General features: G+C 39.8%; 1 protein-coding gene across 12 annotated transcripts in view; it reads left to right on the forward strand.

The window, feature by feature from the left end:
• The window catches only part of LOC108264731 (ryanodine receptor 1), a 96062-nt gene that overhangs the window by 37588 nt on the left and 41163 nt on the right, over positions 1-17311 (forward strand). For all 12 annotated transcript variants that reach the window (XM_047154685.2, XM_017466546.3, XM_053677842.1 and 9 more), the window contains 33 exons: positions 353-482; positions 874-1034; positions 1402-1564; positions 2181-2267; positions 2575-2801; positions 3723-4167; positions 4357-4923; positions 5244-5444; positions 5572-5683; positions 5975-6124; positions 6836-7109; positions 7256-7373; positions 7481-7613; positions 7701-7795; positions 7883-8018; positions 8123-8306; positions 8413-8524; positions 8657-8777; positions 8920-9089; positions 9791-10011; positions 10198-10288; positions 10383-10523; positions 10613-10773; positions 11702-11780; positions 11869-11958; positions 12150-12287; positions 12370-12447; positions 12538-12613; positions 12968-13091; positions 13213-13328; positions 13644-13711; positions 13807-13928; positions 14284-14333. In XM_047154685.2, coding sequence (XP_047010641.2) covers positions 353-482; positions 874-1034; positions 1402-1564; positions 2181-2267; positions 2575-2801; positions 3723-4167; positions 4357-4923; positions 5244-5444; positions 5572-5683; positions 5975-6124; positions 6836-7109; positions 7256-7373; positions 7481-7613; positions 7701-7795; positions 7883-8018; positions 8123-8306; positions 8413-8524; positions 8657-8777; positions 8920-9089; positions 9791-10011; positions 10198-10288; positions 10383-10523; positions 10613-10773; positions 11702-11780; positions 11869-11958; positions 12150-12287; positions 12370-12447; positions 12538-12613; positions 12968-13091; positions 13213-13328; positions 13644-13711; positions 13807-13928; positions 14284-14333 — 5141 coding nt within the window. The remainder of the gene's footprint in view (positions 1-352; positions 483-873; positions 1035-1401; positions 1565-2180; positions 2268-2574; positions 2802-3722; positions 4168-4356; positions 4924-5243; positions 5445-5571; positions 5684-5974; positions 6125-6835; positions 7110-7255; positions 7374-7480; positions 7614-7700; positions 7796-7882; positions 8019-8122; positions 8307-8412; positions 8525-8656; positions 8778-8919; positions 9090-9790; positions 10012-10197; positions 10289-10382; positions 10524-10612; positions 10774-11701; positions 11781-11868; positions 11959-12149; positions 12288-12369; positions 12448-12537; positions 12614-12967; positions 13092-13212; positions 13329-13643; positions 13712-13806; positions 13929-14283; positions 14334-17311) is intronic.

Below are 17311 nucleotides of genomic sequence, written 5' to 3' on the forward strand. Positions count from 1 at the left end.
CCTGTCTTACTGTCATAGACTCTTTTTTTTTTTTTTATTCAAATGTTCAAAAATGACAGTGCTGGACTACAAATTCCAACTGAGCAACATCTAGAAACAACTCTAGACTTTTGCATTATCTAAGACATGCATCCAAGATATCCCTGGAGAGAAAGTCATATGGTTTAACTGATAAATCTCAGCATGGAGCTAATGCTCTATTATGCTGAATACAACAATTAAAACTAATGTGTGATTGATGAATTAGGGACAAACATTACTGTGAAATCTTTTCTTGACATTGTGCATGGATGTAACTTTATCAAAAGAACATTGTTGGGTTCAGCTCTGATTGCTTTTCCTTTCTTCTCAGTTTCCTGTTCAAAGCTAAGAAAGCAGCCATGATCACTCCTCCCCCTCCTCCCCCTGTTCTACCTCGCTTGTTCGAGGACGTAGTGCCGGATGAACGTGATGATCCTGAGATCATTCTCAATACCACTACTGTGAGCTTTTCAAACACGTGTATTCTGTATAAAAGTACTGTATTTTGAAGTACTTTTATCCAGTGAAACTGTATATGTTTGGTTGCATTATTCTAGTGAAAGTGAAAGGAATTTTTGGCTAGAGAGCATTGCGATTAACTAAAAGTGTTAATAAAATTCTTATTTACACCACTGGGAAATATGCCTAAGTATGTGAAAGGGTAGTACAGGATATGTTTGTTTCCACAGATATCGTTTACATTGCTATAATATTATAAGCATTTTATAATAGATATATTACTATTAAAATCAAAACAGATCATTTGAGTCAATGGGACATCCTTTATATAAAAAATCTCTCTCTCTCTCTCTCTCTCTCTCTCTCTCTCTCTCTCTCTCTCTCTCTCTCTAGTATTATTACTCAGTGCGGATCTTTGCTGGTCAAGAGCCCGGTGGTGTTTGGGTTGGTTGGGTCACCCCTGACTACCACCAGTACGATCTTAGCTTTGACCTCTTCAAAGTTCGTACTGTCACAGTGACTGTAGGTGATGACAAGGGCAACATTCATGACAGGTGAGGATTGGCAGCAGATGTTTTGTGCCTCTAACAGTGACTTTTGATATCAAAAATAGATCAGTCCTCCAAAAAAAAAGATTAGGCAACTGTTAGTTGCTACATGTCAACCTTCTCTAGCTTCTAATACTATTTCTAAAGCATGACTTGAAGAGCACCAATTTCTCAATCATCATCAATCATTTTGCAATACATATGAACTTGCTATAAAAAAGTACCACATATGTCTTAAAGACGCAATCACAAAGTAACGACTTCAGTGAACAACTTCATAGACGTCAGTGTCCGACTCACAAAATATTCCGTCAGGTTAATATGGCTTTGTGTTATTTGCTGTTTATGAACATGTGCATTACCATAACATCAGCATAAAAAGGAGCAACTGCTACATGGTGTGGGGAGGCGACTTAATCAGTGGTTCCCAGCAGCGCTTCAGCCAGGAGGATCTGGTAGTTGGCTGCTTGGTAGACTTGGCCACTGGTCTTATGACTTTCATGGCCAATGGGAAGGAAATCAACACCTTTTACCAGGTGAGATAGGCTTATGTTATGTGTTAAGAGAGAGCATGCCCATTGGAGTCATGTGGATCTTTTTATTTTTTGCTTTTTCTGCTTTGATTTTATCTTGCTGTTATATGTGGCATTCGTGACTTCAGGAAAATAAACTATAATGGTGTCTAGGAGTAAGTGACGAGCATGACTGAACACTACTAGAAATTTTAAAATGACCTGGTTAAGTGAAAACCTTTGTCAAAGTTCCCACTCTTTTCAGGGAATCATACTCCGGGACATTTTCAGTGACGTACTGTACATACCCAAAATAAGGACAAGTAGTCAGAACAACTAACATCTGCTGACGTTGACGTTAGAGTTTACCTGAAATCTGATAAGTGAAGCGAAAATATAATTGCATATATCAGAGAATGTTCTGATTTTTTGCAGTCCCTCAGCTGATATTGCATGTAAGTGAGTTTTTCAGGACTTTTCCAGGACTTTGATAATATTTTCAATACTTTTAACCGATTTTCTCATTCTCCAGGTGTTTCCGTAACTGTAAAAACAGTTCAAACTTCATGTTAGGACCATGTTTGTTGACAAAGCGTTGTGTTGCATTGCATAATGACATAGAATGTGTGTTTTCTCCTAGGTGGAGCCCAACACCAAGCTTTTCCCTGCTGTGTTTGTTCAGCCCTTCAGCCAGAACATGCTACAGTTTGAGCTGGGAAAGCTAAAGGTTAGATCTCGTCCTCATTCTCTCCCTCTCTCTGTCTCTCTAGCACTGCTTTTAATATAATTCTCAGTTACTGTTCTCTTTATTATATCTTTACCCATCCATTATATAATGCACATTGAACCGATGAACCCGTTGAACACATAATCATGATTACACACGTTGGTTTCCATGGCTTGGTTGAGCTAGCCATTTTAAAATAACCAGAGGGTCTGAAAAACTTAAAAGACATAATGTATTTATTTTGTTATTTAATTCAAAGACAATTATCTTGTCTCTTTTCTTAAATCTTCTTCTCTCTTTCCGTTAGAATATTATGCCTCTCTCAGCGGCCATGTTTCGCAGTGAAAGGATGAACCCAGTGCCTCAGTGTCCTCCTCGTCTGGATGTGGAGATGCTCACACCGGTTATATGGAGTCGAGTCCCAAACCACTTCTTGAAACCCGAAGTGGGTAAAGTGAGTGAGAGGCACGGCTGGATGGTAGAATGCACTGAGCCACTCACCTTGATGGCACTGCACATCCCTGAGGAGAACAGGTCAGATTTAGATTCATTAAAGTGTGTCAAAATATGATTTGTCCTGTCACGTAGTTCATAGAACAATATTTCATAACTTGGGTTGTCCTCCTCCATCATACAGATTAGTCTTATGGCTGTAAGTACCACGTCAATGCACATTCTGTGAGAATCTGCGTCATAAATACGGTCAGCAGTATATCTTAATAGTAACTGCTCATTCTGTGAAATTATAAACAGCACATAGCTTACAGAATGAACTAGGCACCCAGCATTAGCTAGGTAGCTAAAATATAATCTCTGGTTTAAAGCTGGTAGTAAGCTAGCCTGGTAACAGAGAACAAAACTGTCATGTCCATTTAAGATAAGATAATACTTTATTAATGCCCAGATGGAGAAATTAGGGTAAAATTTGCTAATAGACAAAAATGGATAAAATACACATAGTGGTTGTGATAAAAGTAGGTCTGAAGTGTAATAATTCACAGTAAACTCAACTAGTTAGTGACTATCCAGATATAAATATCTGTTAAACTAAAACACAACTGGGTAACAATACAAATTCCAGACTGAGGATAAATCAGTTGACAATCACTGGCTTTTTACTTGTTCATCAAGGGGGGAAATATTGCTTTACCTCTCTTCTTTCATCTTCTTCTTATTGTATTATATTATGTTGTGTCATGTTCTGTCCTGATTGGCTGTGACTCTGCCCTGTCACCATGCAGTTAGACTTCTTTAATGCCTAAAGTTGGAGTGTGATGACAGATGTCCTGTACTTGAACTGATGTGTGTTGTATGAGTACAAATGTCTTCTGAATTGAACACAGTTGTTGAGTATTACTATTACATGATGGTCAGGACTGGAAGACAGTCATGTACTGAATAGTAGTGTTTTGTAGTGTTGACCATGTAATCTGTATGTTCTTCTTTACTGTTCAGATGTATTGACATCTTGGAATTGTCCGAACACCAAGACCTGTTGAAGTTCCACCACCACACTCTGATGCTGTATTGTGCTGTGTGTGCTCTGGGCAACAATCGTGTGGCCCACGCTCTGTGCAGCCACGTGGATGAGTCGCAGCTTTTCTACGCCATCGAGAACACATACCTGCCTGGGCCGCTGCGTATCGGCTACTACGACCTGCTCATCAGCATCCATCTAGAGTCGGCCAAGCGCAACCGTCTGGGCACTAACCGTGAGTTTATAGTGCCCATGACGAAGGAGACGCTCAGTATCACTCTTTACCCAGATGCTGAAAAAGCCCATGATCTGCCTGGTGTGGGTCTGACCACCTGCCTCAGGCCCAAACTCCACTTCTCAGCTATTAACTTTGTGGGCACCGATCCAGACCTGTATACTCTGAGCCCTACCTTCCCTCTGCAGGTATGCTATGTGGCATTAACCAGTTCTGGCGCATCTGGGTGTGTTAATGTGTCAGACAGTTCCAATGTATGAGAAAGTGCCACTGAATCAGGTGGTGTTACTGTATCAGGAATCATAAAGTTGTAATGTTTGTATTTAAATATTTTATTTGAAACCTAAATGATTGTACTGTTATATGATATCCTATAGGAGCTAAAGACCAAGTCTCTGTGCATGCTCACTGAGGCTGTAATGGATGGCAGTCAGGCTATGCGTGATCCAGTAGGGGGAAGTGTCGAGTTCCACTTTGTGCCCATCCTTAAACTCATCAGCACTCTCCTCATCATGGGCATCTTCAACGACGACGACGTCAAGCACATCCTTAAGATGATTGACCCCAGTGTTTTCAGCTCAGCAGAAGAGAAAGCTTCAGAGGAGGAAGGAGAGGGGGAAGCGGAGAAAGCTGTGTCTAAAGAGCAAGGAGAGGAAACCAAAGAGAAAGAGGAGGCCGCTGAGGGAGAGGCGGAGCTGCTGGACGAAGGAGTAGGAGAAGAGGAAGAGGACGAGGAGCTCAAAGCCCTCAAGAAGGAGGAAGGGGAGGAGGGAGAGGAGCTAGAGAAGGCAGAGGAGGAGCAGCAGGCAGGACAAAAAGTGGGTGGAGAAAAAGCAGAGGAGGAGAAAGAGGCAGAGGAAGGAGAAGAGGGACATGAGGAAGAGGAGGAGGTGCCTGAGGAAGGACTGCTGCAAATGAAACTTCCCGAGTCAGTCAAACTGCAGGTGAGCTCTACTACTACTATACTACTAATTGCTAGTACTACTACTATTATTACTATTATTACTACTATTATTACTATTATTGCTACTGCTACTACTAACTATTTACGCACTTTTAGGTTGCCACTTTAGTACGATTCACTTGTCATTTCTAGGTAATATATTTTTCCTAGGAACATCACATTCTCTTAGCACTTATTGTATTTTTTTTTGCTTTTCTCTCTCTCTCTCTCTCTCTCTCTCTCTCTCTCTCTCTCTCTCTCTCTCTCTCTCCCTCTCTCTCTCTGTCTCTCTCCCTCTCTCTTTCTCTGTCTCTCTCCCAGATGTGCACCCTGCTGCAGTATTTCTGTGACTGTGAGCTGAGGCACCGTGTAGAAGCCATTGTTGCTTTCTCCGATACATTTGTGCAGCAAATCCAGACCAACCAACGTTATCGCTACAATCAGCTCATGAGAGCGTTCACCATGAGCGCTGCTGAGACAGCCCGAAGGACCCGAGAGTTCCGGTCTCCTCCGCAAGAGCAGGTACCCACTCATCTCATTGTTCTCTGTCCTCTTCAAGACCATGTAAACACACACATAACACACACACACACACACTTCATTTGTGTGTAAGTATGTGTTTGAGATATTTTTTTTGTTTTTTTTTTAGGTTATCATGCTGACTAACTTCAAGCACAGTCCTGAAGATGATGAGTGTCCAGTACCTGAGGAAGTACGAGAACCTCTCCAGAATTTCCACAGTGACATCCTGAATCATTGTGGTGAGTCTAAACTTGCTGCTCATCCTAGACTGTCCTCAGTGTCCAGTTAGTCCAGGACTTTTTGGGCATATCTTGACTGAACTGTCTATTCAGAATCATACACAAACTCGAACCCAGCAGCACTGGCTATAAATTTCTGTGAATTGTTATACTTTAAACTATATTGTTCTCCCCTGACTGTTTATTTTTTTGTGTGTGTGATTTAATTTTTCAACAAAAAATGATATGCACTGCATCTTTAAGAAAGTGACAGAAAACATTATTTTTCAAATGACTAATTTTCAATTTCAGGTATACACCTGGAAGAAGAGGAGGAAGAGGAAGAGGTGGACATGTCGCTTAAAGGAAGATTGCTCAAGTTGGTGGAAAGAGTTAAAAAATTGCGTAAGCAGCCGGAAGAAGAAGAAAAAGAGCCTGAACCCAATGAAGAGCCTAAACCCAGTGAGTAACAAATGTGTTGTGCTTCTCTAATATCTTTACTAATGTTTACTAAAGTAAAATAAGAAAATAAAAGAAAAAAAAAAGTAGATTACTAAAAACTTTTTTTATTGGACATGTCAAGAATATTTGTATTCAATTCCCCAATTCCAAAAAAGTTGGCATGCTGTGTAAAATGCAAATAAAAACAGAATGCAGTGATTTGCAAATCACATAAACCCGTATGTTGTTCACGATAGAACATAGAAAACATATCAAATGTTTAAACTGATGAAGTGTACCATTTTGTGTTGCCCCTGTCCCAACTTTTTTGAGATGTGTTGCAGCCATCAAATTCTGTTAGTATTTTCATTTATTTACATTTTTCTAGATTTTGATCTATATTGTGTTCAAATTGTTTTATGAATGTTAATTGTTTTTTGTTTACTCGTGGAAATCCTACACATGGACAATCCATGTACTGTTTCATATAAGTGAAATTTCATGAACGTCAACATGCAGATGTCATGTAATTTTAATGCTTACAACTAGTTTATGCATGAAAGGGTTAGATTTCTAGTGAGATACAGATAGAGAGATATGATCACGATGAATATAGAAGAAAACAAAAAAAAATTAAAGATTTTAAGAGACCGTGATTATGGGCTCAGTCAGTAGGTGATGCAGCAGGGATAATATTTAAATATTTGTATTAAATATTTCCTTCTTTTTCAGGCACCTTGCAGGAGCTGATCTCTCACACAATGATCCATTGGGCTCAGGAGTCATTCATCCAAAACCCAGAGCTAGTGCGAATGATGTTCAGCTTGCTGCACCGGCAGTATGACTCTCTGGGCGAGTTGATTCGAGCTGTGCCCAAAGCCTACGCCATCAACGCTGTGTCCGTGCAGGACACCATGGACCTTCTAGAGTGTCTAGGCCAGATCCGCTCACTTCTCATTGTTCAGATGGGTCCTGAAGAGGAGAGACTCATGATTCAGAGCATCGGGTTCGCACTACGAAATAACACACTGTCTAAACCATGACATTTCATAATTCTCACAGTACTCTTGAGATACTTTCTTCAACTGCTCATGTTTGTTCTCAGAACTGAAGTTGATAATGTCCATGCTTACAGTATATTTTGTCTCACAGTAACATCATGAACAATAAGTTGTTCTACCAGCACCCCAACTTAATGAGGGCTCTTGGGATGCACGAGACCGTTATGGAGGTCATGGTCAACGTGCTCGGAGGTGGAGGAGACTCAAAGGTGACTCAATGGAACAATATTAAGATGATTTATTAAATTTGCTTTCCTCGATGTATTTTGACTTACAGTAGAATAGTTTTTAACCCACGTATGACTCTTTCTAAAAGGAAATTAGATTCCCCCAAATGGTGACGAACTGTTGCCGCTTCCTGTGTTATTTCTGCCGTATCAGTCGTCAGAACCAACGCTCCATGTTCGACCACCTTTCATACCTGCTTCAGAACAGTGGCATTGGCTTGGGTAAAGCTGTCTATAAAATGTATTTTAAACATGTTATGTATTATATATGATGTGGGATCCATGTCTGAAAGATGGATATTTGTTCAGGAATGCGTGGATCTACACCCCTGGATGTAGCTGCAGCTTCCTGTATTGACAACAATGAGCTGGCTTTAGCATTGCAGGAGCAAGACCTGGAGATGGTAAGATAACTTTGCATGTAGTAATGAAATTGCACAGATGAAAAAGTGTACTACTGAAATGCTCACAGTTTTTATCTTCTCTATTAGGTGGTGACATATCTGGCTGGATGTGGCCTGCAGATGTGCCCAATGCTGTTGTCTAAAGGTTACCCGGACATCGGCTGGAACCCCGGCGGCGGAGAGCGCTATCTGGACTTCCTCCGCTTTGCTGTGTTTGTTAATGGTTAGTGATTTCATTTCAACTGGTGAATCAAATTCTAGATTCTGTATGAGCGCTTAAAGGTTTTCCTGAGGATAACACTGAGCTTTGAAAATTTTTTTTTGCAGGTGAGAGTGTGGAGGAGAACGCTAATGTGGTTGTGCGCCTGCTCATCCGTCGTCCTGAGTGCTTTGGCCCTGCCCTGAGAGGAGAGGGAGGAGCTGGGCTGCTGGCTGCTATGGAGGAAGCCATTAAGATCTCGGAGGATCCAGCCAGGGACGGACCAACCCCGAAGAAAGACAGACGCTTCATGTACTGTTTAATTATTTTTTTTTTATGCATTCATTGCACAATGCCTATTGACTTTCTTATGAATTAGAGCAATTTCAAATTGAATTAAATACTGTGATTGGTTCAGGTTTGGTGCAGAGGAGCAACAGGAGGAGAACAGGTTGCATCTTGGGAATGCCATTATGTCATTCTACTCGGCGCTAATTGACTTGCTGGGTCGCTGTGCCCCTGAGATGCATGTAAGTGAAATATAATGTTTACATTTTGCTCAATTCATATTGAATTCTGTAGACAACTGAAAACAATTGGAACAATTTAAGATTTTATTTAGGGACAGATGTATAAATATTGGTCTGTCCTTTTGTCCACAGTTGATCCAGGCTGGCAAGGGTGAGGCTCTGAGAATCAGAGCTATCTTGAGGTCTTTGGTTCCTATAGAAGACCTGGTGGGAGTCATCAGTCTTCCGGTGCAGATCCCAACCTATGGAAAAGGTATGCTGACAATGCATGGGATAAGAATGTTGAATATATGAGTCCGTCATTTAAAATGTCTTCCTTTATGTTGCTTTTAAAAAATTTTTGGACATTTGTCGCCTTGTTGGTTTTCCTTCTGTAAGTGTTATCCTTTCCATAGATGAACAGATTGTTGAACCCAAGATGTCTGCCAGTTTTGTACCAGACCACAAGGCCTCCATGGTGTTGTTCCTAGACAGAGTGTATGGCATTGATAATCAAGACTTTCTGCTGCATGTGCTGGAAGTCGGCTTCCTCCCGGACATGAGAGCCGCAGCTTCTCTGGACACAGTGAGCTGTTGTTTATTTCATAACATAACAGAGAGGCACAAGTACATTAACAGCAATGACTGTCCTAGTTATGCTTAGATACTGTACATCTTTGTTAGCTGGGTTTTATCAAAAACAGTTCCACAGAATGTCAAGTAAAGTGTATATGTATATGTTTTGTCTAGACCGGTGTTTCCCAATCCTGGTCCTGGAGTACCACCAACCTACAGATTTTTATGTATTTTCTGCTCCCAAAAACTGTGGCACCAGAATTGAGAAACAGTAATCTAGACTACATACAGTATTAACCTTAACCTTTCCAGTGTAGAAAAAAATAATGAAATAATTTCTTAAATATTAAAAAGACACCATATGTTTGCAGTACATAAGCACATATTTGTTTTATGGGAAAAAAAAAATAAAAAAAACGTAACACAATTCATTGGAGCCATCAGAAATGTTAATTCCTTAACTTTCGACCCACAAAACTCAATCCAGTTATACCATGGAAAAAAGTAGTTTTAAAACACCTTTCCTAGTTCTTTATTAGAATTGCAGTTAGAGTCAAGTGATATTATTCATAATTCAGTTGCCTGATACTGTACAGAACACTTCTAATAACTTTAACAGTGGTTGACAAAACGTAACTCTAATGGTTTAGGTCATAGAGTGATGATATCTGAACATGTTTCTTTATTGGTTTATGTTTGTTTGGACTTTAGGTGGCATTCAGTACCACCGAGATGGCGTTGGCACTCAACCGTTATCTGTGTTCAGCTGTGCTACCACTTCTGACCAAGTGTGCTCCACTGTTTGCGGGTACTGACCACCGTGCCATCATGATTGACTCCATGCTGCACACCATCTACCGACTGTCCCGCGGCCGCGCACTCACCAAAGCCCAGCGTGATGTCATCGAGGACTGCCTCATGTCTTTGGTCAAGTCAGTTAGGCTTCTATTCATATTCTATACTCAGCAGCCAATAGGACATCTTTTGATTTTTGAACAATACAGCGTAATATAATGGTTAACCTTTTCACACACCTTAGCCATGTCCACAGTTTGATATATTACATGTTAGCATGATAGCATCTGTTTTACACTCTTGGCGTCCTTGTTTGTTTTCAGGTACCTGCACCCATCAATGCTGCAGCATCTGTTGCGGAGACTTGTATTCGATGTGCCAATCCTCAACGAATATGCCAAGATGCCTCTGAAAGTATGGGCACTCATTCATTGCTCATTTTCACACATTTGCGCTTCCTTACTCTAATGCTTATATACGAGGTGACTCTTTATTTCTCATCTCTCAGCTGCTGACTAATCACTATGAGCGCTGCTGGAAGTACTACTGCCTACCAAATGGCTGGGCCAATTTTGGTACCACATCAGAGGAGGAGTTGCATCTCTCACGTAAACTTTTCTGGGGAATCTTTGAGTCTCTAGCACACAAGGTGAGACACACATGCATAAAACTTAGGTTTGAGAAAAGGAATACAGGGATGCACAACTGCTAAGACATGCATATTGATTGTTTTGACAGAAATTTGATGCGGAGTTGTTCAAGATTGCCATGCCATGCATTTGTGCCATTGCTGGTGCCATCCCTCCTGACTATGTAGATGCCAGCTATTCTGCCACGGAGAAAAAAGCCACAGTTGATGCTGAGGGCAACTTCGATCCCAGACCGGTGGAGACTACCAAGTGAGTATTATGATGGCAGTGTGTCTTGGTTATATTAAAACAAACAGTATAAAATGTTCCAGAATAAAAAAATCCATCGTTACTACTATTCAGCCATCTACAAGGAGTACTCCTGCATATTTGCCCGAATCCCTGTTTACCACATCTGCAGCATCTGCAACTGCAGTCCTCAGAAAACACCTGCTGATGTGAAACTCACTTATAATGAATGTCTGAGGGCAGGTGTGAAACTCAATAAATGTTCAAAATCATTAATTCATTCATTCATTCATTCATCTTCAGTAACCGCTTTATCCTCGTTAGAGTCAAGGTGAAGCTGGAGCGTATCCCAAGAACACTGTATGCGAGACATAAACACACAAGGAATAGTACACCAGTCCATCGCGGGGGACCTTGCAAACACATTCACACACTCATTCACACCTAGGGGCAATTTAGCATACACTGTCCACCTACCGGCATGTTTTTATTTGAAGGTAGGAGGAAACCAGAGAGCTGGGAGGAAACCCAAGCACATATCACGTGGAACTCCACACAGACTGTAAAGAGAGCTTAGGATCACACCATGGACCCTTGATCTGTGAGGTGGCAACACTATTGTGCTGTCCCGTTTAAACTAAGTGTCTTTATAAAACAAATTGAAAACAACATACTAAACAATAAAGGTTTCAGGAAAAGATTGTCTTGGAGAAAGTCTTGCTAAAGCTATTGATATATGTATAGATATTGAAAAAGCAACTTACATTTTGTCAAATGTTTTTTTTGGTTTTCAGGTAATTTCATGTTTTTTTGTTTGTTTATTCTTTTCTTCTACATGTTACATAAATTATGTTTTTACAGACTGTTTATTGACTGCCTCTATAATTCCTATTAGAAGTCTATTATATATTCGTTTCAAGTAAACAAGCCTTCGCTTACTTCCTCATAGTACCATCATCCCAGAAAAACTAGATGCCTTCATCAACAAATTTGCAGAGAATACTCACGATAGGTGGGCGTTTGAAAAGGTTAGTCCACAAATTTCACCGAAAATATTTAAATTATTAAAAAAAACCACTGCATTATGAAACACCCCAAAATGTTTTCTGTGTTCAGATCCAGAATAACTGGACCTATGGAGAGACACTGGATGAGATTGGGAAGACCCATCCTATGCTCCGGCCTTATAAAACATTTTCTGAAAAGGTCTTAATGCATACATTGTGTGTTATATTCATACAAAGTCATATATTTTGTATGGAACGCATAATCTGATTCTTCATGATTAAAACTTCATCTAATATAGTGTTAGCAGGCTTGATTTTGACGATTCATTGATTTAATTTAAAAAAAAAAATGTTTGTGTCACGAGCACACTATCGATCTATGCTCATCAGGATAAGGAGATCTACCGCTGGCCCATCAAAGAATCCATTAAAGCCATGCTGGCCTGGGAGTGGACTTTAGAGAAAGCTCGAGATGAGGGTGAGAAGGTTGAAAAGGCCGCCACTAGGAAGATCTCTCAAACTGCTCAGGTAATTCTCTGATAAAACAGATTGTAAGAAAGCAAAACAGTGCTAAAAGGTCTAAACTTGGTGTATTTGTGCATTCCTGTAGGCAACTTATGATCCTAGTCAGGGATACTCGCCCCAGCCTGTGGATTTAACCACCATGGCTTTGTCCAGAGAGCTGCAGGTATGCAATAGGATAAAACCATTATATACTGATACCTGTGTTCTTGGCTTGCAGTTGCACAAAGAACGTTCTCTGTATTTCCATCTCTAGTCTATGGCAGAGCAACTGGCTGAAAATTACCACAATACCTGGGGCAGGAAGAAGAAGATGGAGCTTCAAGCCAAAGGTGAGGTCTAGATCAGGGGTGTCCAATCTTATCCAGAAAGGGTCGGTATGGGTGCAGGTTTTCATTCCAACTAAACAGAAGCCACACCTGAGTCTATTGAAAGCCAAGCTCAACTGATTAAACAGGTGGAATCAGGTGTGGCTCTTGCTTGATTGGAATGAAAACCTGCACCCATATAAGCTCTTTGTGGATAAGATTGGACACCCCCGGTCTAGGACAAATGAAAAATCTGAGAATCATGAGAAATCTCATGTACAACTATTCTAATTATCCAGTATTTCATTTGCAGCTCTGCTGTATACTATCATTACTGTGAATAAACAAATGTTCTGAACGAACGCTGTGTTGTTATAGGTGGTGGTACCCATCCTCTGCTTGTTCCTTATGACACTCTGACGGCCAAGGAGAAAGCCCGTGACAGGGAAAAAGCTCAAGACCTCCTTAAATTCCTCCAGTTTGAAGGTTATGCTGTCACTAGGTACTGTATTAAACATACAGCCATTGTCAATGTTGTACAATTTTTCAACTTTTTTTTTTTTTTTAATGGTTTGATTTGTCCTTAAGTGTGTTGTTCATCTCTCTGTACACATTTTCTGCAGGGGCTTGAAGGACATGGAGCAGGAGATCTCCTCCATTGAGAAACGTTTCGCTTATGGCTTCCTCCAGAAGCTTCTGAAGTGGATGGAGATTGCTCAAGAGTTCATTGCACACCTGGGTTAGTCTCTGATAACACTCAATGTGAAAACACTCTTTTTTATGGGGGGGTTAGTGGAGGTGGTAGCTCATTGGTTAAGACTATTGATCAGAAGGTCATTAGCTCAAATCCCAGCACTGCCAAGCTGCCACTGCTGGGAGAATTGACTAAGGCCTCAACTGCTCAGTTGTATAAAAGAGATTAATGTAAGTCGCTCTGGATAAGGGAGTCTGCCATATGCCATAAAATGTAAATGTAAAATACATATTCAACTCAGCTTGATAGCTTTAAAAAATAATAATAATAAAAAAAAAAATTGTGTGTGTGTCAATCCAGAGGCTGTTGTGAGTAGTGGAAGAGTCGAGAAATCCCCTCATGAGCAGGAGATCAAATTCTTTGCCAAGGTCAGACAACTTCAGTCTTCCTTATAGGAAAACTCATTACACCTTGATCAGGTCAATAAAAGTGTTGTTTCCTGTCACATTTTTTCTACCTTTAGATCCTGCTGCCACTGGTTAACCAGTACTTTAAAAACCACTGCCTCTACTTCCTTTCTACTCCTGCTAAAGTACTGGGCAGCGGTGGTCATGCCTCCAACAAGGAAAAAGAGATGATTGCCAGGTAACTAAACCTCCGCCTGATAGATATTGTCGACAAAAGTGCACAAGACTGCACAGTATGATGCAAAATTAGGATTATAAGTATCGTTAATGACTATGACTATACTATAAAACTATTACATGATGAAGATGCATCTGCTCCTTGTATTCTCTTCTGCCTCTGGTACTCCATGTCCCAATGCCCTCTCTTTTTCTGTCTCCTCATTCTTTTACTGGACCATGTTAATTTCTTCCCCTCTGTTTTCATGGCTCGAACTTCACCCTCTTTTTTTTCTCCTCCATCCCTTCTTCCTTTTTTCTTTTATCTCTCTTTTCTTTCCCTTCTCTCCCTTTCTTTCTCTTTCTTCACACCTCAGTATCTTCTGTAAGTTGGCTGCTCTAGTGAGGCACAGAGTTTCCCTCTTTGGTAAGAAACCTGCGTAAGGGATAACCACTGGCCATCTCTTTTATCCTAATTCATACGAGCTTCCATGTTGCTTTTCCTCCTTACCTATCGCCATTTCTGCCCCTTATAAACACCTCCTCTCCCACACACTCTCATTGTTGCTGTGGTCTTGCTGTTATTTGCTGTGCTTCGCTTAACTCTTTGCAGCACAATGCTGACTTGAAGATAAAATGAAGATGACATTACTTAGTTTTTATAACTAGAATCGTACACAATGAACAATGGACAACCAGCTCCAGTTTTTGTTGCAGTATTCAGCATGTGCTTTTTCATTGCAACCATTGTGACTGTAGTCATTGTTGAGCAGTTACTTTAAACCAAAGTTTTATTCCATTATGATCTTAGAATTAAAGAGCACAATGCTGTCCAGTTCTCTCCCATCATCCATGATTGCGCTGTGAGACTGAGAATAATAATTAATCACCGATACCAATACTGCTATTTAGTATTGGTCAGATATTATACTCGGTTATTTTATAAAATGCTCTTATGCCACGTGATAATCTGTGACATAAGTTACACTAATGGCAGATATGAAATGAAAATGATCTGAACATATTTCATGATTAATGATTTGCAATCTAAGCAAACCAGACTGCAAACTGTGCTCTGTGAAAATATCAAGAGGAGGAACTACAGCATCTTCCTACAATACAAGCAACCTGGTAAAACACATTAAACATAAAACTCATCATGAGTTCTTTGCTAGCCACAAAATGCTAGCTAGGTGAGAAAAAAAAAATGTCTACAGACAACGCTAGGTGAGTGAAAACAACAGCTCTTACTCAGTGTATTGTTATTGACATTCAGTCACTATTAATCTGAAGGATTCTAAAAACAATAAAACATACTTTATTTAAAGCTTAACAGAAGCACTTTTCCAAAGTGAAGCAAAATCCACTCTTTTCCATAACAGGCCTTTTCAAACTGAGATTAATAATGTAGCTAGATAATGTACATTTAAAATCAACTAGTTAACGTTATAAAGAATGTTCATGGGCATGCATTTGTGTGAAAGTTTCTGAACCCATTAGAATTTTCTATATAACTGCATAAATACGACCTAAAACATCATCAGATTTTCACACAAAGGTCCTAAAAGTAGACAATGGGAACCCAATTAAACAAATGAGACAAAAATATTATACATGGTCATTTATTTATCCAATATTACATATCTGTGAATGGCAAAATGATGTGAACCTCCTAGGATTAGCGGTTAATTCGAAGGTGGAATTAAAGTCAGGTGTTTTCAATCAATGGGATGAGGACCAGGTGTGAGTGAGCGTCCTGTTTAATTTAAAGAACAGAGATCTATCAAAGTCTGATCTTAACAACACATGTTTGTGGAGGTGTATCATGGCATGAACAAAAAACCTCAGCAAGAGAGAGATGTTGCTCATCAGGCTGGAAAACGGTTACAAAACCATCTCTGAAGAGTTTGAACTCAACCAATCCACAGTCAGACGGATTGTGTACAAATGGAGGAAATTCAAGACGATTGTTACCCTCCAACAAAGGTCGACCAACAAAGATCACTCCAAGAGCAAGACGTGTAATCATCTGTGAGATCACAAAAGAACCCAGGGCAACTTCTGAGCAACTAAAGATCTCTCTCACATTGGCATATTGACAATATTAATGTTCATGAGTCCACCATCAGAAGATCAACAATGAACAACAGTGGTGTGCATGGCAGGGTTACAAGGAGAAAGTCACGGCTCTACAAAAAGAACATTGCTGCCCCTCTGCAGTTTGCTAAAGATCAGATGGACAAGCCAGAAGGCTAATGGAAAAATGTTTTGTGGAGAAATGAGACCAAAATAGAACTTTTTAGTTTAAATTAGAAGCATTATCTTTGGAGAAAGGTGAAAAAAAAACTTCATTCCAGCATAAAAACCTTATCCCATCTTTGAAACATGGTGGTGGAAGTATCATGATTTGGGGCTGTTTGCTGCATCTGTCTGCAAAAACTTGCCGTCACTGACGGAGCTATGATTTCTGAATTATAGCAGCGAATTTTAAAGTAAAATGTCAGGACATCTGGTCATGAACTGAATCTCAAGAGAAAGTGGGCCATGCAGCAAGACAATGACCCTAAGCACTCAAGTCGTTCTACTAAAGAATGGTTAAAGAAGAATAAAGCTAATGTTTTGGAATGGCCAAGTCAAAGTCCTGACCTTGATCCAATAGAAATATTGTGGAAGGACCTGAAGCGAGCAGTTCATGTGAGGAAACCCACCAACATCCCAGAGTTGACGTTGTTCTGTACTGAGGAACGGGCTAAAACTCCTCCAAATGGATGTGCAGGACTGATCAACAGTTACCCCAAACGTTTAGTTGCTGTTATTGCTGCACAAGGGGGTCAGACCAGATACTGAAAGCAAATGTTTACATACTTTTAGCACTCACAGATATGTAATATTGGATCATTTTCCTCAGTAAATAAATGTACCAAATATCATATTTTTGTCTCATTTGTTTAATTTGGTTCTCATTGTCTACTTTTAAGACTTAGGATTTAGGTCATATTTATGCAGAAATACAGAAAATACTAAAGCGTTCACAAACTTTCAAGCACCGCTGTATGCACTGTTCATGGTGAATTAAATGTTCAGTGACGTCCCTGATTGCTTAATGCTAAGTTATTCATTTCAGTATGAGTATCGGTATGTATTCCTTTTCGGTCTGAAAAAAAATAAATATTGATACATTCATAATAGTACTACTACTACTACTACTACTACTAAATAATAATAATAATAATAATAATAATAATAATAATAACAACAACAACAACGTGTTATTATTATAGTGCTTTTCTGACACCAAAGGATGCTTAGTGACTTGGCATGGATATCGTACTGGCAGAAGTTTTCTACTAATCAACAATTTAACATTTCCTTCAAAATGACCTGAAGCACTCATTATTACACTAA

This window comes from Ictalurus punctatus, chromosome 4, assembly GCF_001660625.3.
Source record: "Ictalurus punctatus breed USDA103 chromosome 4, Coco_2.0, whole genome shotgun sequence".
Lineage (NCBI taxonomy): Eukaryota > Metazoa > Chordata > Actinopteri > Siluriformes > Ictaluridae > Ictalurus > Ictalurus punctatus.